This window comes from Falco punctatus (genome assembly GCF_963210335.1).
Source record: "Falco punctatus genome assembly, chromosome: Z".
In the NCBI taxonomy this organism is placed as follows: Eukaryota; Metazoa; Chordata; class Aves; order Falconiformes; family Falconidae; genus Falco; species Falco punctatus.
This window is the reverse complement of record NC_137586.1, coordinates 58,158,414-58,180,144: the sequence shown is the minus strand read 5'-3', so window position 1 is coordinate 58,180,144 and position 21,731 is coordinate 58,158,414. Positions and strand designations below refer to the sequence as shown.

The 21,731-nt window shown below is 42.0% G+C and overlaps 2 protein-coding genes across 30 annotated transcripts in view; one reads left to right on the top strand and one right to left on the bottom strand.

Annotated features, from left to right (window-relative positions):
• The window catches only part of PPIP5K2 (diphosphoinositol pentakisphosphate kinase 2), a 53,177-nt gene extending 43,055 nt beyond the window's left edge, over nt 1–10,122 (bottom strand). For 7 of the 10 annotated variants that reach the window (XM_080371115.1, XM_080371121.1, XM_080371120.1 and 4 more), the window contains exon 1: nt 9,985–10,122. The gene's annotated coding sequence lies outside the window, so the exon portion shown is untranslated. Of the gene's footprint in view, nt 1–9,230; nt 9,450–9,736; nt 9,819–9,866 lie in introns of those variants that run through there. The other 3 variants (XM_080371117.1, XM_080371119.1, XM_080371118.1) reach the window with 3 other exon arrangements.
• GIN1 (gypsy retrotransposon integrase 1) lies at nt 9,280–21,316 on the top strand. 20 transcript variants are annotated; one of them, XM_080371135.1, is made up of 9 exons: nt 9,887–9,998; nt 12,319–12,393; nt 13,518–13,658; nt 14,528–14,721; nt 15,771–16,076; nt 16,771–16,959; nt 17,055–17,222; nt 17,690–17,978; nt 20,957–21,316. In XM_080371135.1, the coding sequence occupies exons 3-9, from the start codon at nt 13,520–13,522 to the stop codon at nt 21,253–21,255; spliced, it is 1,584 nt and encodes a 527-aa protein (XP_080227261.1). In that variant the 5' UTR covers nt 9,887–9,998; nt 12,319–12,393; nt 13,518–13,519; the 3' UTR covers nt 21,256–21,316. The 20 variants fall into 20 exon arrangements, 19 of the variants coding, with proteins under 19 accessions (XP_080227260.1, XP_080227265.1, XP_080227256.1 ...); XM_080371131.1 differs by having other exon boundaries at nt 13,513–13,658; XM_080371142.1 differs by having other exon boundaries at nt 13,112–13,658.
• The last annotated feature ends 415 nt before the right edge of the window (nt 21,317–21,731 follow it).

The following is a 21,731-nucleotide window of genomic DNA, read 5'->3' as shown; positions in this document are numbered from 1 at the left end:
ATAAAAATAAATCAACGTAAATCTTCTCCAATATTTGCAATAATTAACTCACCGTCCCTGTCATCAGGGATTTTCCCAAAAAGCTTCCTGATCAAATGGCAACAGCAAAGAGACAAAACACTGCTGGAAACTACAAAGCCTCCATTAGGACCAATCTTAAACAGAAACATACTCTTTCAAAAACTGAGCAAATCTTCAGTGTGAAAGCAAAATGTACGTGCCAGCTTGATGTTTGCTTATTTATTTCCAAGAAAGCACTGCTTTATTTTCACACTGAAAAATTAGTATTTAGAGATGTACACTAGCACTGGCTTCTGTCAAAAGTACTTCTATGCACTAATGTACCAGTGAAGTGAACACATACTGTACCCTTTTAACCAGTCACGTGAAAATAGAAACTTGGCCAAACAACTTGAATATGGAAACAGAGACTGAGTGTTCTGTTGTTTTAAGTAGATAACTGTTCTTGCTCTAAAGTTGTACATGGCTTTTTATCATTAATTATAATCTATTACTACTACTTAGAAAATGAATAAGCAGTTGTTATAGAAGCTCATCTGATCAAACAGTTTAGGTTAGGTTGTTTATTAGTCAGATCATTACATAAGTGCCATTCAACAATGATGTCTCAGCAGAACTTAAATTTGTTTTTAAGTATCTGTGAAAATTACTTTGGTTGCTCTATGAACAAAGTGAAGCAATAATAAATTCCCAATTGTGATCAACCATTCAGCTTCCTGTGAAAGAGGATGGTAAACAGAGCAAAAGTTACCCAGAAAGAATCTGCTGTTGATATGGAGAAATAGTGTGAAATGGGGACAATGGACACCGACTGTGATTGTGTATGTCTGCTCAAGGAATGTGGGTACGGTGACTGGTCATGGGTGCAATGTCTGGTCACATAGGCACACAGCTCTGAGGAGACAACTACAGTTTTGAGGAGATGCCTGCCCCTCTTCCTCTAACAAAGGGGAGACGGGGAGACGCCTGCCCTTCTTCCTCTAACAAAGGGGCTATTTTAAAAAAGGATGAGAAAAGGATGAGAGATATTCCAATGCTATCTAGAGGGAGGGAGTGCTAAGTTTCCTTGCTGAAGAAGATCGGATGGTCACAAGAACATGAATCACCTACAAACCTGCAAGACCACCACATTCCAGGAAACGGACTGATAAGCTAATTAACATATGAAGCGGGGTTTAGGTAACGGATATGTATAGGCGTTAATTGAATATTCATTTGTTTCATTGTATAAATGTGAGATGGTTCGTCACTTCGGGTATGCACTTCGGGTATGCACGCTTGTGGAGGAGCGATCCCCCGTGCATCTGCGCGCAATAAACATACCTACTTTATAACTTTCGAGTTATAGAGTCTAATTCCGCACGTCAATAGTCTGCTTCAAGTTAACATATTATTTTCTGCAAGATTTATTACTTTGTTCACCCATCTGATGATGGATGAATTATTAAGATTGTGACGCCATGCTACTGGCGTCATTTCATGAGTCACATGAAAACATGAGCCCCAGTTTTCAGATAGTTTGTTAAAGTAACACCAAAGACACAGGATCAAGAAAAGACACTGGCAGTTTTCAGGCTTGTAAACTACTGCATAGACTCACTGAATTGCATATATATTGGCATTCTGACTGCTGATGATTACCACCAGCTTATCTTCCAGACCGCAGATGCTCTTAACTACTGTCATTAGCACAAATTTGAGTCAGGATATAATGAATAAATTATGTATTTTTTAGAATATATGCTTTCAGAGGTGGGAATTAAAATTCCTTCCCCTTCAAATGGTTTGGCTACTGTAAAAATTGAGGAATCCCTTTCTTGTGGTGTGTGAAATAAAAAGAGTCCAAGAAAGAGACATGGAAAGAGAAATACAAGAGTAAGTGACTGCAACTACAGTGAACTTACAGAAGTCTCCTAGAACACCCAGTAAGTTCATGCTTGCATAAAAATGTGGTTCTCAAGCTGCACACCAAGGAGAAATAATAACTGGCAGAGATAGAAGATAGAGCCGCCTTTCTGCCCCAGAAGTACTGTCAAAACTAAGGGAGGAAACCTCTAACACATGGTGCCCTGTGCACAATTCCATCTTGCTGCCCCTGAAGCAGGCAGGAGTCTTCCCAGTGCCATTTTTTTGTATTAAGAAGTGAGCAGCAGCAGCAATACAGGGCCCAAAATGCTCTATGTGTGATCCTCTTGTACTTAGTGCATAAGCATAAGCCTCATCAGACAGTGAAGATTAGAAGATTACATGCATGCCTCAACCATGCAAGACCGCAATGTAAGCAAGCCAAACCCCAAAGTTCCATGTTGAAGTACACACTGACCCATTTCCAAAAAGAACATCTAGGCAACAATCCCCTTCCGTGCAATGACCTTTCCAGGTAAAACTAATTAGACTATGTTCCCTTTCAGCCTCAGCTGTTACACAAGGCTTCTGTTCTGCAGCATACAGATAAAAACCCCTCCACTGATTTTGAAAAACACAATTTAACTAACTATGTTTCTTAAAAGGACTTCCAACCAAATGTTTCTATTACCAGTTCCACCTGTCCCAAAACTTCCTATTCATGACCACGACATGACAATTCTTGGCCAAAAAAAGAGGAAAAAAAAAATGTTTAAAGAAAACAGTAAATCTGCTAATTTTACATTCTCAACTTAAAATAAACTCATCTCAGTTTTTCCGTAACAAGTTAGATGGCACTAAAATCGCATACTGTAAAGAAGAAGTAAAAATCCTTAAGTTTAACTGGTATTATTATCACTTACTAGTGGAAGGTATACAAAATAACATTCTAAATACTTAAAATAACACACAGACTAACTTAACATTAACGTACCAATAGGGCTGTATTTGAATCACAGATTTTGGTAGCAGGCTAAGCATGACAATTCCAGTGTTTACTCCAGCAGTGCACTACAGACTTTTCTCCTAACAGAACATTTCTCTACTTCCAGAAGTATACTCCAAAAGAGTAAGTAAAAACATAGTCTTCAGTAAGTGTTAACAGATACCCCACAAAGTATTCCTGTCCCCATTGCACGTGTTTCAGCAGCTCAGCAATCCAGCCCTGGTGTTTCCCATATTCACTCAGACCATAAAGATCAGTATTCCAGTAACTGTCAGCAACTTATCAGCTCAAGAGTGGTGATCTGTTCATCAGCAGTGGTCTGAACAGTCATGTGAAAGGGGCTCGAAGTTCTAACAGCCACGTTCCAAATACTAATAAAACCATATACAACTCCTATATATGAACAAGCGTTTCACCAGCTTTTCTTCTGTGTTGCTACAGCTATCAGAAGAAATACACACTGCCTCTACTGCACTCTGATGGAAATGAATGGAACAAAACTAGAGTAAAAAATGCTTCTCATCTATTATCTCAAGAAAAAACCCCAACACATCATACATTAAATAGCTATAAAACATCTCTGAACCACAAATCACTAAGGAAAACACCTTTTGGAAATGCCATTATAATAAAACAACTGCAAAACACTTTGTGACATTTACATTGTGAAATTTAACGAACATGTAACTGTACATGAAGCATAAATGGTCCTCATCTGTTGCATGATTCTGTAAATATATATATACACAACAGCAACAAAACAGTCCATTCCCCTGCACCCTCCCCCTGTATGGCTCCTTTTAAAGCTTCCACTCTTACTGGTGTAGGCATATTCAAACTGTGTCCATTACCAGCTTCCTCCAATTCAAATTAAGTATTTAAAACTCACATGACTTCAACAGCAGTTTTTCAGGTAGTCTCAGTGAGATGACAGAAAGCTTTCAACATCTTCCTGCTAGAACTGCTATACCTAACATTTCGTTAACACTACACTGAACAAATGTTTGCTTCAATCTTCCTGAGGCATTTTGCCAGTTTTTAAAATTCCAGTTTTGCAGTATGATGTATGGTGTAACAAATCACTAAAGAGCCAATTTGTTGGGTTGCTGGTGGAGCAGAAAGTATGGCGAGGGGGCAAGGGGGAGGCAGAGGGGAGACAAGAAGAAAAAATCAGCAGAGTTTGAACTCTGCGAGAGGTGACAGCAGTGACTGCAATGCTGAGTACTTCTATGGATGTGTGACATATTTCTACAAATGATTCAAAGAAACCTGGTAATACTTCAGATTTAAATGTGAGGCTCCAGAACTACTAACAAAACCTATGCTCAAGAACAGCATCTCCTCAGGTGTGACAGACGATCAAGAAGAGAAAGGAAACAGGACAGGCACAAGAGAGAAAAAGAGGGAAAGGATGTCAAGACCAGAAGCTGCTGAGTACACCACCATGAGCAAATCATACGTGTCTTGTTTATTACTGTACCTTACACAGCAAAAGATACACATCTTCTCCAATTTACTTAAATATTCGATGTCTGCTGTGTCACACAGTAATAGAAAACATAAATATTTACACACATTGTTCTGTTCTACCACACATGCTGTGAGGTGGCGAGTAGCAGCTGTCAGCCCATTACTGAGATATGTTACATCTAAAGAAAAGATGTAAAGCAGCTCTACCCCAATATCCCTGAACCACAAAGGATGTTACAGTTTTAGCCTGATACTACTTTGTGCAAAGTAACAAAAAGAAAAACCAAACCCAACCAATCACAGAAAATGCAAAGGGATATAAAGGTTTCCAATAATTACTGGAATTTACAAGGTCTAGTGGTGTAATAGGCTGATTAAGAAACATGAAACCGAGAAAAGCCTTTGGCTCTCATCACTTGAATACACACTTCAACAGCCTTAAGAAGTTTATTGCCATTCTCTACAACTCGTATCTGCCGAGTAACACAACACAAGGAATTGTGCTGATGTACAACAAACAAGAAACAGGTTAAAAGGTAGCAAAGGAAAAAGATGCAATTATAAAGGTTACATTACACTGAACTAAGTCACTTGCTACAATCTTGCATTAAACTAACATCAAGCTCTACATTTCACAATACACTAACATATTCCCCCATCATATGTAATCCACACATCAAGACAAGCTTTTCCAAAATTTCTTTTTCATTCTGTTAGTACTTTCACAGATTAGCCTGCTTTCCCCCACCTAAATCAATAGGCAATCTGCAAAGTATTAGAAGGGAGGGCAGACCATTGTACATTCCCCTCTCCACTGGCAGGCAGCATGGCATGGACAAAACATGGTAGGCACCCACACAGGTATTCATTAAATATAAACAATCCTATTATCTCCCTCTATTCTATTCAAAAGCAGCTGACTTTATGCACTCCAACCAGGACGCTGCACCCTGCCTGCAACCCACTTTTTTAATAGTCCTTGCAGACTCTCCCAGGACTCCACCGTAACTTGCTCCATTGCACCCCAGCACAGGGGTGGTCACACCTTGACTACTTTCCTTGCTCCATACCAAGAATCCTGCACCTTCTCATCCTGTCTAGACTCCCCATCCAATGTGTCACCACTACTACCTCTACCTGCTAGTCCCAATCTCCTCCATTACAGGCAATGGGGCAGGAGTCTCCAAAATCTGTCAGGTAGTGATGAAATGACAAGAACCTCCCAAAAGAGAAGATGAACAGCCTTTATTTGAGGCTTTTAGCCAGCCACTTGGTTATGCATACAAGCCAAACACAGCTCTCAGACTGTCAAATGAAGGCCATAATCTATGACAAATAACAAATGGGAACATGGAAAGTTCTTTCTGTTTGCAAGAACACCGCAAATATTTTGTACAGTGTTCTAAAAGCAATACGATGTAGTACTTGATGCATTACTCCACCAGAAAAATTGTACCACCTCCCATTCCAAAACAGACTACTCACCTTTCAGTTTCACTACTAAGACCTGAAGAAACATTCTGAAGAATGAAGGGGAGCTGTGAGTCTTCCTTGCCAGGCAACTGCTTGTATTGAGTTTACATGGCAAGGTTTTGGTAGCGGGGGAGACTGCAAGGGTGGCTTCTATGAGAAGACACTAGAAGCTGCCCCCAAGTTGGACAGAGCCAGTTTCAGCTGGCTCCAAGATGAAGCTGCTGCTGCCCAGAACTGAGCCCATCAGTGATGTGGGTGGTGCCTTTGTGATAACGTATTTAATAAAGGATAAAAACCACTGCACAGCAGCTGAGAAAAAGATGTGAGAAAATGTTACGAGAAACAAACCTGCAGATGCCAAGCTCAGTGAAGAAGAAGGGGGAGGAAGCGCTCCAAGCACTAGATTCCCAAGCAGCCTGCGGAGATCATGGTGAAGCAGGTTGTCCCCCTGCAGCCCATGGAGGTCCAGTGCAGCAGACAGCCACCCTGCAGCCCAGATGACTCCACGCCAGAGCAGGTGAATGTGGCCTGAAGGAAGCTGCAGCCTGTGGAAAGCCCACAATGGAGTTCCCAGCAGGAGCTGTGGCCTGTGCTGAGGACCCCATGCAGGAGCAAGTTTTCTGGCAGGACCTGTGACCCCACAGAGGACCCACACTAGAGCAGTCTCTTCCTGAAGGACTGCACCCCGTGGAAGGGACCCTATGCTGGAGTAGTTTGCGAAGAACTGCTTGCAGTGGTATTGTGCGAGATTCCCATTCTTGTGACCTGGGTAGTGCAGAGGGACGTGCTGGTGCTATCTCTTCTCCCTGGGACCCAGTGATAGGACACCAGGGAATTGTTCAAAGCCACATCATGGGAGGTTCAGGCTTGACATTAGGAAGCATTTCCTTACTAAGAGGGTGGTCAAACACTGGAACAGGCTTCCTGAAGAGGTAGTCAATGCCCCAAGCCTGTCAGCATTTAAGAGGCATATAGACAAAGCCCTTAATAACATGCTGTCACTTTTGGTCAGCCTTTTACCCACACTTTCTTCAGCTTGGTGGTTAGAACATTTTTCTGATAAACAGAAAACAGGAACTTGAAACCACTGAGACAGGAAGGAACAGAAACAGTATTTGTCCTATTCCATTCAATGGTTCAAACAGTTACACTACTGCAATCCAATTTCACTTTCCTTATATACCACTAATTTTCCTTAAAGGTGGCCACTAGTTTCTTTTTAGGGAAGAGAGTATGCTGCTCTGGATTCCAAGCACAGGCCTGGTGCCTAATGTGTAAAATCAAACCACTCAAACAACAGGAATCCAGAAATACCCACCTTACTAGCATTTCCTACTGGAAACAATTCCTGTCAGTGTTATTCACAGGGGCACTTACATTTCTTGAAATGCTGTACAGCTAGGATAGCTAACTAACTGCAGTTGCCTAACCAGGCACCTGAATTATTTTCCAAAAACTGCACCACTGAATTATTTCTGCCTGAAATAAGATTTCAGTCTGAGCATTCGCACTACAGTAGCTTAGCCCAGTGGCCTAAAAACTTAAGAGTTGTACTGGGCCATGTGAACCAGAATTCTATTAAGAAGCCAGCTTTGCAGCAAGGAAAGACATGCCTTTTAGGTTGCTGACGAATGAGATTTCTAGTAAACACAACTGTTACAGCTTTCAAACAGTAATTACTTGGCTGATTTCCCCATGTTTGCTTTCTTTCCTAGTAATTATACAGCAAAGTATTTCCAGTCATTTAGAATTACCAAACTTAAAAGTGAAGTAACTTTTCAGTGCATCTTACCCTTACAAAATTCTGTCCTTGCACAGCTTATTTCCCCCCAATATCTCACCAGTAAAAATGTGACTTTTTCAGCACATGCGATGACACCTGCTAAAATTCTTGAGTTTTAGCCCCAAACACTGCACTATCACAGGGCATCATTCAACTTTTCAGCAGTTATAAACTGCAAAATAAACCATTACCGTCTTTCAACAGGAGTGTCAGAAGAGCCTTGAAGCTGTCTGGTAAATATCACTATTCTCCCTTCAAGACAGAAAGGCAGTATTTTTTTTTAACTGGCAAACACTACTACAAACTGACATGTGGCATGTTGCAAGTGTCTCCTGCACAGCCACAGAATAGATAACCTTCACATCAATTAACCTCCAAGTTCCTTTCTAAATCAAAACTTGTCAAAAACATCACTTAAAGACATTTATGTTTGGGGCAAGCTTGAATGTTTCAAGAAGGGCTGGCCTCCAAACTTTTAGAGATCTCCCTCAGAGATGTCAAAACAGCTTTTCCATATTCTCCCAAAGAATTGTTACTTCAGCTTTGTAGAGATGAGAACCTTTCTGCAAAATAATTCTGAACTAAAGTTCATTTGGCTCAGCCTCTGGAGGCCTGATCTGTTCTAACCACAAATGCCAGAAGGATGAAAATCTATTTTGCAGAACAATCAGACAACCAAGACAAGCCAACCAATATCAAAATTTGTATTTCTCACATACTGAACCATAAAAGAGGCACACTACATCAGTCAAATCCTTATGCCAAAACCAGTTCTACATAAGCAGTAGTTTTGTTATTGGTTGAATCAAAACTTGTTCACCAAAACAAGATTCTATTTGAAATTTGATACCCCAGGTGAAGAAAAAAAAAAAGTTTGGCTTGCCACTAGAGTAGAAAAATGAAGCAGAAGGGATGCAGAAATGATGAAGCAGAAGGGATGCAGAAATAATGGAAATGGCACAGCTTAGATTAAGGGAAAGAACACTTAGAAAGACGCAACATAACGCAAAATTACTATAACAAACAACTGCAAAGAGTAGCTTTTCAGCTTAGGGCACCAGATAGAAGTGGTTTGGATGAGAAAGGAAACCACTTATTTCACTGTGGTTGTGATACCGATCTCCCCTAGTCTTCTTTCTTCTGAGGAGAGCAGGTAACTACAAAATCAACTACTACAAGGCAACAATAAAAGCGCCCAAAAACCAGAAGGCTGCTCTATCTATACACCTCTCCTACCTAAGCACCTGACTGGTTATTATCTGAGTACTGTATGTAAGTTTCTTTCTTTCCCAGCTTGATTCAATGCAGACAGCAACCTCCCTTGCCCCAAGGAATTTTGCACCGAATTTATCGTCAGTTTTGGGGATATTAACAGTGCCCCAAATCCAGCGGTTTAAGAGACATCACACCACCACCACCCCACCCCGTTTAGGAATGCTGCCTTTCACTCCATGTACTTCTTTATACCAAAAAGCTTCGCCTGCCTTCCGGCAGCACACCATGCTGCAAACTCACATTCCTGCTTTTTCAGCAAAGCTGCTACTAAAACCAGAACAGACCACAAAACCAGACAAAACACTCGATACGCTTATTGGCCATACCCACCACGTTTTACTGATGATCGCAGCTTACCGAACAGCACGATTTAGGTCTGCGCGGAAGACAAAGAGCACAGGAGGGTGCTGCCCGTGCTGCGCTCAGGTAAGGGGGGCGGACCCGGCCAGCCGCCCACCACAGCAGTAAGCTGCCCGCTGACCCGGCTCCGCTCCTCACGGCACCTCCCGCTGCCGCCGGAGCCTCCGCGCCCCGCGGCGAGGCCGATATAGCCCCGGGGAGCCCAGGCAACAGCCCTCAGCGCGGCTGGCCTCGGGCACCGCCCCTCCGGCCCGCTACCGGGGCAGCCGCCGCGCCAGGGCGGGACCGGGCGCCGGCTCCTCACAGCGGGAGGGGGGGGCGGGGCAGCGGCCACCACTGCCGGCCCCCAGGCCGCAGCCCGAGGGGACGACCTGCCCCACTGCCGCCCGCCACCGCCCCCCGTCGTCGATCCAGCTGACGCTCCCCGCATCGCCAGGGTGGCGGGGAATGGCGGAGGGGAAGGAGGGAGCGCCGCGAGCAGCACCGGGGAGAAGCCGCCTCACCTGCGCCTGGTGCCGCCTGCGCCCCCCGCGCCCCCCCGGACCATTAAGGTACCGCCACCGCCGCCCGCCACCGCGCGAGCCGCCCCGCCCCTCGCGGCGGCCCGCCCCCACCCACACCCCCCGCGCCTGCCTCCACTTCCGGGGGCGCCACATAAGTCTCGGGGCGCAAGGGCCGCCGTTCTGGTTGCCGGGCCGGGGAGAGGTGGTGTTACGCGGGCTGCGCCCATTGAGACAGGCCGCGCCGATACCTCTGCTGGAGTAGGTGCGTGCCCAGGGCCTCGGCAGCTCGCCGCGGCGCCCGACGTGCCCACGACCTCGCCGCGGAGCCGAGAGCAGGTGGTGGGGATCGGCGGCGGGGAGGGGAGAAGGAAAAAGATCGCGTCGACGTCGCTCCTCGCATGCGTGAGGCCTGCGCGCTGGGCAGTGGCGACTCGGGACTACCGCTCCCAGCGTGCCCTGCGCGGGCCGGGGGTGCCGGGCTTGGCGTCGGGCGGGAGCGGGACTGGGGGCCTTGGCGCGGTGGCGGCGCCGCGCCGGTGCATGCTGAGGGCGGGCGGGACTCCTACCCTGGAGGAGACGCTTCTGGGAGGTACGGCCGGCGCTGCCTAGGGCGATAAACCCTTGGCTCGGCGTACCTGCCCTCTGGGCCCTGCTGCCCTCGCCCCGCCGCCCCGCCAGCCCTGCGTGTGGCGGCCGCAGCAAACGATAAGGGAGTGTTTGCGCCGTGGTGGTCTGGGGCCGTGGGTCGATTTACTTGCCCGTGCCTCTGAGGCAGCACTTGGCTGCGGCACAGCTGCTGTCCCGACCTAGGCCTGTGCCTGGCGCCGTGGTGCCCGCGGCCCGTCCGGGGGTGTCGGGCGCGGAGGCACCTCAGAAGTGACGGTGTTCTGGTGTGGCGGGGGGCGCTGTCAAACGTGGCTCAGGCTTGCGAAAGGCAGGGAAGGATGTAGGCAAATATGTCAGTCTTACTTACAGGTTGCTGGAAGCACTTTGGTTAGGCTTCAGGGCTCCACGGGGAGTTCCCGTTCCTGATAGGGATTGCAGATGGAGGCAAGGGAAGTACTCGAAAGCTGGACTGAAAAAGCAGGTTTGCAGTGAGCTTTGTAGTTATGTGTGGGAAAAACAGGCACTGGAGAGTAAAATGTTTAAGGTTCAGCAGGTGCAACTGTTTTGGCCAAGGCATGAGAGCAGAAGGAGCCCTGGTTATATGGAAGTTTCATTCTCTTTGCTGAAATACTTTCCTTGACTGTAAAGCAGTGTATTTTTTTCCAGCTTCAAAGGTATTTATTACTGATTGTAAAAGTCTTTGGGTTTTATGGACTACCAGATGTATTATGACTATTGATAGTGATAGCATATGAATTATCCAAAGTAATGTGATTTATTCTAAATAACAGAACCAGAAGATCTTATAATTTGTTATTTTCAGGTGCTTTTTTTTTTTTTTTAAGATCAGGCCAAATGAAGTAAATTAGATACTGGGGGGGAAAGTGAGTAGGGATGCAGGAAACTAAGTATCAAGGAAGGAAACTTAGGTACTGTTGTCCTCTTACGCAGTCATCCAGCAGACTATTGAGAGCACTTAACTTAGTTTGTTGGATCAGGATCCTAGTAAATACATTAAATATGTGTGGATACTATGCAATGCATTATTTCTTCGTTGGCTTATGTATGATAGAATTTCCGTTTAGCTGACATGTAAGCTGTGGTCCTGCTCAGATGCATCTTACTGCTGTGCAGCTTAATTTTGTTAGAGTCAATAACAGTGTACTGCATGGAGAATATTCACAGTGTTGGGCAAGAATTTCGTAAACAAAAAGTACTGGAAGAATAGATATTGTTCTGGAATATATTTTCTTGCCATGTGTGAAAGTCTGCATCAAGCCAAAATGGTCCATCATCCTGGCAGTTAAATAATAAATCATACCTGGCTAGTTCTGACTTAGTGATGCTTAGCTAACTGCAGGACTGGCTTTCAGGAGAACCCTGAATGAAGCTTGAATGCATGCCTCTGGCAGATAGGATATTTTAGTTGCTCTTCATGAGTATTCTTTTACTGTCAGAAATGCTAATGACTTATTTAAAACAACAGAAACACAAATTTTATCATGGTAGCCTCACCTTCTTTGTGGCTGTTAGTTATCCAATTTACCAGCTCAGTGAGTTGCTGTGGCTTGTATTGTCAGATGTAAATTTACATGAAACTGCTGCACCAGCCAAGATCACTAAAACAGTACTCTGTTCTGGCTGTACTCCTTTCCTGTTCTAAAACACCATGTTTCCTCACAGGCAGGATTGCAGCAGTGAAAAGTTTTATCTGTGCTAGTTCTCTGAGGTGTGAGAATTTTGCTTTGAAACATTAATGCTGATGACAAAGAGACTTGGCTGTTACTGAAAGCTGGCTCTAGGTTGTGCAAAATGAAGTATTCAGTGGAGTGGTGGTCTTATCACTGTTTGAATGGGAAATTCCTGGCATGCATTTGACGTTGATAACACTGCAATGTTTAGCCCAGTTGTATGATATAGAATATCATATATATAGATATTCTATAAATCATGTAGAGTATTTTATTTTCTGGCAGGAATGGAGTGGATAAAAGCAGACATAGTTATTCTTTAGAGCTCTTTGCCTCTTTTCCACCCCTGGTATATTAAAGGTAGGTGAGAATCTGTAAATTGACAAAATAAACATCCTGACTTACACATTTTGGCTTTCAAATAATATCACCATATAATGATATAGTATGGATTCCAGAGTGACTGGATACTGTCGCTTTCCCATAATTATATGCTGCTTAGCAAATACGGCAGACAAACTGATTACTCTTTCTAGCAGGCTTTGCGTTATCACAGTGTCTAGTCTTGGGAACTGTCAGGATGAGGAAGAAATTTGCTTAATACTGTGGGTAACCAGCGTAAATTAAGAAATTATGACATGGCAGGCCCCAAGCCTGATCCTGCTTTTGTAGACATCAATTAAAGCAGGATCAGCTGCTGTTCCATACAAATCTTCATTGCTACTGGAACAGATTGGGGGTGGGGGGTGGAAGTGACTGAAATCACATAGTGCCTGCCTGAATATTTCTGTCTGTGAGTGTATTTGCTTGTCATTATTTGTGAATTATTTTGATGCTGTTTTTCCTAGACCCAATTTCTTCTTGTACCAATGACACATTTTACTAATGCCACTTTAGTGTATTAATAAGATCAGGGAAGTAGCCAGTGTGAGGGAAAGAAATGTTACCTTTCATGCAGAGTCTGGTTTGGGAGGTCAGAATCTAATTGTCAGATGAAGTAATGAACAAAATAAATTTCTGTCAGTTTCCTTGAGGGAGTTGTTTTTTCCTATTTACCTATGTGCTTTTTTCCAACTAGGGTGGCTCTTTGGACACATCTAGTTTCCAGCACACCTGCACTGAAGAGCTGTCAAAATGTTTAAGAATGGGAATTGCAACTTCTTTTTCTTTGCTCTCATTTTCCCCTCTTGTCCAGTGAATATCCACTTGTCCAGTTGAAGTATCCACTGTTTGGAAGAATAAAATAGAGGTTGGAAAAAACCAACCAAAACTTTGCATAGAACAAAATTAGTGTCTTATGCAGTATTTCTTACTGCTAAAGTTGGTAACAAGGGCATAGCAAGAGCAGCACACTGGGTGGTGTAACATCTTAGATGCTACATTATCAGGGTACCTCTGAACTACAAAGGAATCAGTAACAACTGAAGATGTGCTCATGTGACAGTTGCTCCATCTAATGAATCTGTGCATTTTGTTAAGTGTAGCAATGGTCCGTAGTGGAAAAAATGGTGGGCTCCACCTGAAGCAGATTGCCTACTACAAGCAAACAGGGGAGTATCATCCCACAACATTATCAAGTGAAAGAAGTGGAATCAGGAGAGCAGCCAAAAAATTTGTTTTCAAAGGTAAAAATGTTATTTCAAACTACTCTGAAAATAGTTTTTTAGGTGAACATTTGCTGATGAAATAAAAAAAAGGAAGTAGGATCTTGCTTTGCAGCATACTGTGATTTTAATATACATTCTCTATGACGCAGACACTCTACTTAACCCTTGTTAATGTGTAATAGGATGTTTACAGAAATTCAGTCTGCTTTAGTCCATTCCAGGAGGGATTTATATATCTAACTAAAACCCAGAACTTGTTCTAGATACTGTGGAAGTATGTAGCCATTGCAATCCATAATTCAAAGGACTAAAGAAAGGGAAATCCAGATCTGCAGCTGTAGACAAGGAATGGTTGGTCTGGTCTGGAGGGTGCTGTGTGTGACTGGGCAGAAGTGCAAGCCATCTGTCACCCTAGAGCCTCCCAGCCCTTCTCAGCTTTATTTCATCCCTATGAGGAGGTGTATGAACCTTTTTAGGGTGCTGTGCTGTCTCAATCCTATCTGCCAAGTTTGTGTAGAGAGAAGGCAAGGAGGAGTTAAAGCTGCAAATCACAGTGTCAGGTTGCTGGCAGACAGACTGGAAGTCTCATAAACAGGTCCTACCTCACCTTCCCACCCTCTGCATTAGCTTGTGTTTCAGTCAAACTTGCTGTGGAAATGTTTGCATTCTGACTTGCCCTGGTAATGCCTCATGTCCAGATTAACAAACACAGGTAAACAATTGGCTTTTTGGAAGAAGTAATTACTTGTAAACAAAAAGTCACATTTACACAGAAGTGAATTGAAGTTGATTTAAAAATTCTGTACTAAATTATGCCCAGTAGTTTGGTAAACTAAGCAAAAGACAGAGCACTTGCATGTAATGTGCTGATACTTTTCTTCTTTCAGAAAATGAATTGTTCTATGTTGGAAAAGATGGGAAACAAATGCGCCTGGTAATTGTTTCAGATGAAGAGAAGAAAAAGGTACTTGAGAAGTGCCACAAGAATGCTGCTGGCAGTCATCATGGCATATCAAGAACGCTGACTTTAGTGGAATCTAATTACTACTGGACCTCTGTAACAAATGATGTCAAGCAGTGGGTACGGTCTCATAGCTACAGGATACTTTTTTAATGTAGTCTTACAAGTGTTTTGTGATAATATGGCTTTGATACAGCAAGCACCTGTACTGCTTCATGATGAGGAAGCATAAGTTTACAATTAAACAGTAAACGGTCGTCCTGGCAAAGCACAGTGTTTCTTTTTTTTTTCTACTGCTGACCACATGGCTTGAATATTGCTGATGTTACCCAGTGTTGAGGAGCCATACTGCCTTTAAATACGCAGGGCACATACAGTCTTTGAGAAGAGGTTTCTTTTGCAAGGGCTCTTATGTATCTTTGTTAGAATGCATTGTGCCATCCTAAGGTGATGTAGCCAGAGTGGCTGCTGGCAGATAAGATTACGAAAAATGGTGCCTCTGCCATGCAATTAGGCTTATAGTTAAAACAAATCACTGCTTAGGAAAGTTCCTTCTCCTCCTTCACCCAAAGATACTTGGACGGGATCCCTGAAGAAACTGTATGTAAATGTCCCTTACAGCCGAATTACTGTTGTTATTGGCTTGCTGCATCGCCTGAATATTTATGTGCAACTGTAACATGAACTGAAAGTGCATCTTTGCTTTCAGTTCAGACTTGGACAAAGAGGCCTGTGACTTGTATTATGCATGGAATGTTATATATGCTACCAGTGTTTTTCAGCAACAGCGTACACAGTAGAACCAAAAGGGGAGTGATTAAGACTGGCTGCTTCATGCTTCCTTTAGTATTTATAGGTGGAAGTGGGTATTAAAATTTGTACTATGGACTTGAAAGAGCACACTGTGCTTTCAGGATGGGAGAGTTCAGCTATGAATTTCTGCACATGTTCTTCTCCCGGCCTTCACTGCTGTTTGGTTTTGGTTTGGTTTTGTGCTGAGGCTGAAAAATCTAAGGGTAAAAAATAAGTAAGATGATAAAATGAATTTGTTTTGCATTGCCTAGTCTGACCTAACTTAGAGGAATAGTGGAGATTTATGTTCCTGCTGATTGTCTTAAACCTTCACCATCGCTTTTTATTGATAGCATCCTCCCTGATTTTTGCACTAGGTGTATGCTTGCCAGCATTGCCAAGTGACAAAGAATACAACCACCACACCATCCAAAATAGACCCTATCAAAGCAGAGGACCCATGGACAGCTGTCACTATAGATCTAATGGGACCTTTTAATGTTACCAACAGAAGCCACAACTACATCATAATTATGACAGACTTGTTTACAAGATGGACTGTTATCTTGCCGCTGCATGACACTTCAGCAGCTGAAATTGCAAAGGCAATCATAAATGTGTTTTACTTATATGGGCCACCTCAAAAAATGCCTATTGATCAAGGGAAGGAGCTTGTTTATCAGGTATGTATTTACATGACTGGTTTCTTTTATTGCCACACTCCCCCCCCGCCCCGCCCCCCAAGAAAAAAAATAAATTTCCTCTGTATTAAATTTGAATTTCAGACCATTCTTGGAAAAGACTGTAAATATTTTAATTAAAAAAATATAGAAGTTAGCACATACAGAAAATGATAAACCAGTTACTTGCAGTTATAACATTATGCAATATTTACCAGGGTTTTATTCTTTGGATAAAGAACAAAGCAAAATGATTTTCTGGCAGTCATAGTGCAGGTTTTGTCAGTCAGTTGAACTGACACAAACTTTCACACTCCAGAATGCCGTATTTCATTCATCCATATTGTCCAGTATAGCAGATAATGAAGGGTAGTTTTGACATTGGCCTATAGTGATTATGAAGAGCTCTTCACACTTTGATCCTCTCAGAGATGATGGAATCATAAAACTGATATGGAGGAAATGACAGATTGAATTAGTGGGAGAAATGTGGTTAGAAACCATCAGTTACTGGCTCCTAAGCTCTACTGGTTCCTTTAGCTCTCACTCTCAACCCTCGACTGTTTGGTGGAAATATGTATGTAAGACTTCTGTCACCATCATAGCAACAAAAAGGATAGAAAACTGAGTTTGTTTACTTAAACTGTGTGTACAGAAGAAGGGAACCTTTAGTAATTGTGTTCTTTTTATTTTGAAGATAAATGAAGAGCTGTTTGCACTGTTTGGAATGAAAGAAATTGTGTTGTCTTATCCTCAGACAGATGATGCAAATGAAAGAACGTGTAAGACAATCAAAGCTTTTATTAACAAATACTGCACCAACCATCCAAATGACTGGGATGAACATTTGTCTGCTATTGCTTATGCTTTCAATTTGACAAATTTGGTATGTGAAGGTTCTTCCTGTTCTGACTGAAGTTCCCCAAAATATCTGCAAAGCTGTATGCTAAATTCCTTGCTTTTTGCTCCACATTTAAACAGGAGCCACATCAAAACACCCCATATTTCCAAATGTTTAATCGCAACCCGTATGTTGTTGAGCCAATGAATATATGTGTGAAAGGAGAATACAGTATGTTTGCCAAAATATTTGAAGCAACTAAAAAAGCTAGTCAAGCACTGGAAGAACAAAAAACCTCAGATTGCCAGGTAAATGTTACATATTCAGATTTTACTAATAAGAAGACTGAAGATAGAAAATGATGGAAAGGCTTGAAATGTAAAGTATAACTAGCCTTTTAAAGCAATGTAGGGGTTTGTGGGGATCTTGGGGTTTCAGTTGCTTTTTTTTTTTTTTTTTCCTTTGCCTATGATCCCTGGATTCCAGTGTAACAATTCCTGTATGTATTTGGAGGGAGTAACCTTAAGAGACCTATTGCCAAAGATTCATATCTGACTTTGAGGGCTGCGTGTCTACAGAAGCTGAAATCCATTGCCTATGGACTATTGATTTACGAAGACAAAATAAATTCCTTTAGAACTCTCCAGCCCTACATATTATGAATTACACACATCTGAAACCACTTTGTTATGCTTCTGCATTATTAAGCAGTGTTACAAAAATATATAATCACTTTTGGAAAAAGAAAATTTAATTGATGTGTATCTTTCTGCAGGTGGAGAAAAACACTTCAGGTGAGCAAAAAATTAGAAACAAAATCACTGTCAAAAGGAAGCCAAAGCAATTAAGTACCCTTCGACTTAAAGTTGGTCATGAAGTCCTCAGGCGAAGAAAAAACTGGTGGAAAGATGGTCGTTTCCAGTCAGAATGGGTTGGTCCTTGTATTATAGAATATATCACAGATAATGGCTGTGCAATATTAAGAGATGTCACAGGATCCAGGTTGAAAAGACCCATCAAGATGTCTCACCTTAAGCCATATGTAAGAGAGTCCAGTGAAAAAGGTATGTGTGTGTATTTTTAATATATATATATATAAAAACCTAATATATATACTCTACAAAGTTTGTGGGTTTTTTTACTTTTTGGTATGTCTTGGTGTTAGGTTATCAGAGTGAAAGAATACTGATTTACCAGCATGAAATAAATTAACACTGAGTTGTAATAACTGCAGTTTTCAGTGAGGAGAACAGTGAGTGTGAGTGGCTTCGTACCTATGTGGAGCATGGAACACAGCTAATGAATCATGCTTTAAGTCTGTTTTAAAATTGCTTCTAATCTGTGGTTTGGCCCTGTTTGTGCTGGCTGGTGAAAACACGCTAGAAGTATGATCAGGCTGAACTTCAAAGAGCACTTTCTGACTGTTTCTGTTTTGATGTAGACAGGATTCACATTTATTTTGCTTGTGCAGTGGAAACCTGACTTTTTTTTTACTTAGTCTGACTGGTGCAGATGGTACAATGACAAAAGTGCCCTCTAAGCCTTAAAACAGAAAAAATGACTTTCCAAACAGATTTGTTTGGAGAGCTTATTTTAAAATAAAACTGCTATTGAAGTAGTAAATGTGTTTCTCTTACCAGAGCAAATAAATTGTCATGCTCTGCAGTAGGACTAGAAATTCCCAAAGACTTGGGTAATCAACCACCAGTCTTGCTCTTAAACACTCAGTGTGTCCTTTTGCAGTGCTGCCGGGTTAATCGAACAGTGGCAGCTGTTTCTTTTCTGTTGCTGCTGACTTCGAGTCACCACAGACATTTTGAGGGAAATGAATACTCTGTTTTAGAAGACTTCTGTTACAGAACAGGCTGCTTTTTGGTTCAGGGTTCTTGAAAAGTAAAATGATTCCCACCCTATTTGCATGTGTGGTTAAGATTTGGTTCTTGAAACTGCATAAACTGCATTGAGGTGGTAATTCCTTCCATCACCCCTTAAAACTAAGGGATTTGCAAAGCTGAAACTAAGTCTGGAATTCTGTGTGAGAAGCTGATATTTATGCCAGTTGTTAGTTACAGATTTTATAACCAACATACTGATTCCATGTCACATCTCTCTTTCTGTCAGACAATCACTGTGGGGCTTCCAGTTCCTCTTTAAATTGCTGATCCATAAGCAGCAAGTCACATGCATGTCAAGCATGCAGAGAATCTCCAGCTATTACAATGACTTTGGTAAATTATGTTACAATATAAGAAGTTAAGTGTAGTTGTGTTTGCTGCAGAAGCAGTACATAAACAGTTTCTTCCCTTTCCCAGGAAGCGACTGATACAGGCAAAAAAATCAATGGATTACGAGTGCTTATGAATCTTAAAATTACAGGCTGATATTAATACATATTTACATTGCTTAGAGAAGTAGACCAGGCTTTGCCAAAATAATTACCAGCCTTTATCAAACAGCCTAATAGCAATCAAGAAAGCATATTTTTTCAATTGGGTAAGAGCAGTGAAACCAGGCAGTGAATGACATCTTTTTCATCCATAAACGTATGGATGAAATCCTTATAGCAAAGGACTTCTCTTTATTAGCAGGGGTGGACTTTTTTTATTGGCAGCTGCTGTGGTGTTAAGTCTGGTGGCTCTCCCACCAGACTGGTGCCATAACCTTGGGTGGGAGCAAAGCATTTTCAGTGTTCTCTGTGGAATAAATGTGGAAAAAGTACATCTTAGGTGAGGATATTTGTGGCCTTGCCTACCAACTTTGTATTACTAAGTGTTTTTCTTACCTTACTCTGAAAATCTGAGGTGTTATCTTGTCTGTATTGCACTTCAGATGTGTGAGTTTGGGAGTTTTAAAGTGGAAAGTCTGAAAATGCAGTACTCACTTTTTCTTTTGTGAGGGTAAAATCTTCTACAGGTAAGAATGGGCAATCAGAAGCAACGTATTTTTCCATAACCTTGGTCACTCTTGGTCTAAAGATAAATCCTGAGTCAGTGCACTGACAGAGCCCTAGGTACAGGCATCACATATTTGCAGTCTGGGTGTACCTGGATTGCTTGCTTCCTGGGTGTCTTTACAGCCAGCCAGAGTTTCCAGGACACTCGTTGGTTCAGACAGGTAAGTGTATGTATGCACTGTTCTGTTTTCCTTGTTTGAGTGTAGTCTGGTTTAAATATTAAACTCAAGGGAATGCCTTTGGGCCCAGTGCAGAAAGGATTCATGAGTGTAAATAGGTGATTTAGGACAGATCTCTTCAGAAACATGACAAGAAAAGTAGGTTCACCTCCGCAGTAACTCCCACAAAGATCCCACTTTGAACCTACGTCTTGCAAAGGAATTTGTAGCCCCCCCTGCAGAGATAGGTAATTGTTGAATGGCTCTTCTGATTTAACAGAACGCTTAATTTCACACTAGTGTCTTTGTGTGAGCAAGAAGATGGGCCCTAACCTGATCATCAAATATTAATGCCATGTTGACAAGTACACTTCTAACTTGTCTGGTCAGACTGTTTTCATTTTATTTGAATTCATTCGTAAAATACGAACACTGTAAGCATATATTGGATCGAAGAAAAGCTCAATAGTACTATACAGTAGCAATCACCATTACTGTCTTTAAATTCTATAAACTTTTTTTATTTCTTTTTTTACTACTTAATGCAACACAACAGGCATTTGTAAGACTTCCCAGCAAAAGCTTGGAGTAGCCACACTTCTCTGTGTGCACAAAATGCAAGAATCTGCGTGTCCATTCAGTTAAGGTGGTACTAGTTCAGTAGGTGGCTATTACAGATGTAAAGCTAGTCATTGACCTAGCAAAGAAAAACTCTGAATGTGGAGTATCGCAGGCCTTATTTTGTGGATATAACGAGATGCAGCCAAACATTTGGTACTCAGTGAAATTAGGAAATTCACATTATCACACTGATGGCACTCAAACATTCTTGTTCTCATATGGAAAATGTTTTCAAAAGTAAGTTAATACCTCACTCACACTTTCAGTATGGCTTGAAGGATCTGGTTTAATGGCTGCTTTTCTTTTACAGACAATCGGTACTTTTTACAAGGTGCAGTAGTTGTTGACCATGACTATATTGGCTTATCTGAAAGATCCTATAATCCAAGTCAACAAGAGACTGTTGCTGAAGGCGAAATAAATGCCTACACAAGAGATGTCATGCCTGCTATACAAATGCTACCTGCAGCCTGCAAAGACCAAGAATCAACAGATGGTAAACATCATTCTGAGCTGACAAAGGATCATTGCATTGAATTGAACACTGCAAAGTCAGAGCAATGGTCTTCACCTTGTTGGACACTTCAGACCAAGATGGAGGATACTTAAGTGTAGCCCTATGTCACACTGCATTGCTAAACAGTTGGGAACTTCCGTGGCAGACTGAAAATATGTAATTAGCTCCAACTTCCTTAGCCAAATCCACTTTACTACTTCATGAATGTAAGAGTAGGTTTCCACTGGTTAATCTGTATGGGCTCTAAGAAGGAATTGCTCTGTTACCAAAAACTTAGGCAAAACCTAGTAAATGCACATGTTCTACTATTGTATGACTTGCAAGTAGGTGTCTGCTGATTAATTTATGTGGGCCTTGAGAAGCGCTCACTTGGTAACCAAAAGTATGAGTACAACCTAGTAAAAGCACATTTTCACATTGTACACTGGAATTTCAGATTTTGTTGATAAGAATGGCAGTGTGGCCGCACCTTACTGTTATCCTCTCAGGACACAATGCATTACTTCACTGTAATGATCTTTTCATTAATCCTTAGATGACTCCTTCATGTGCAGAAGTACTGTGGAAT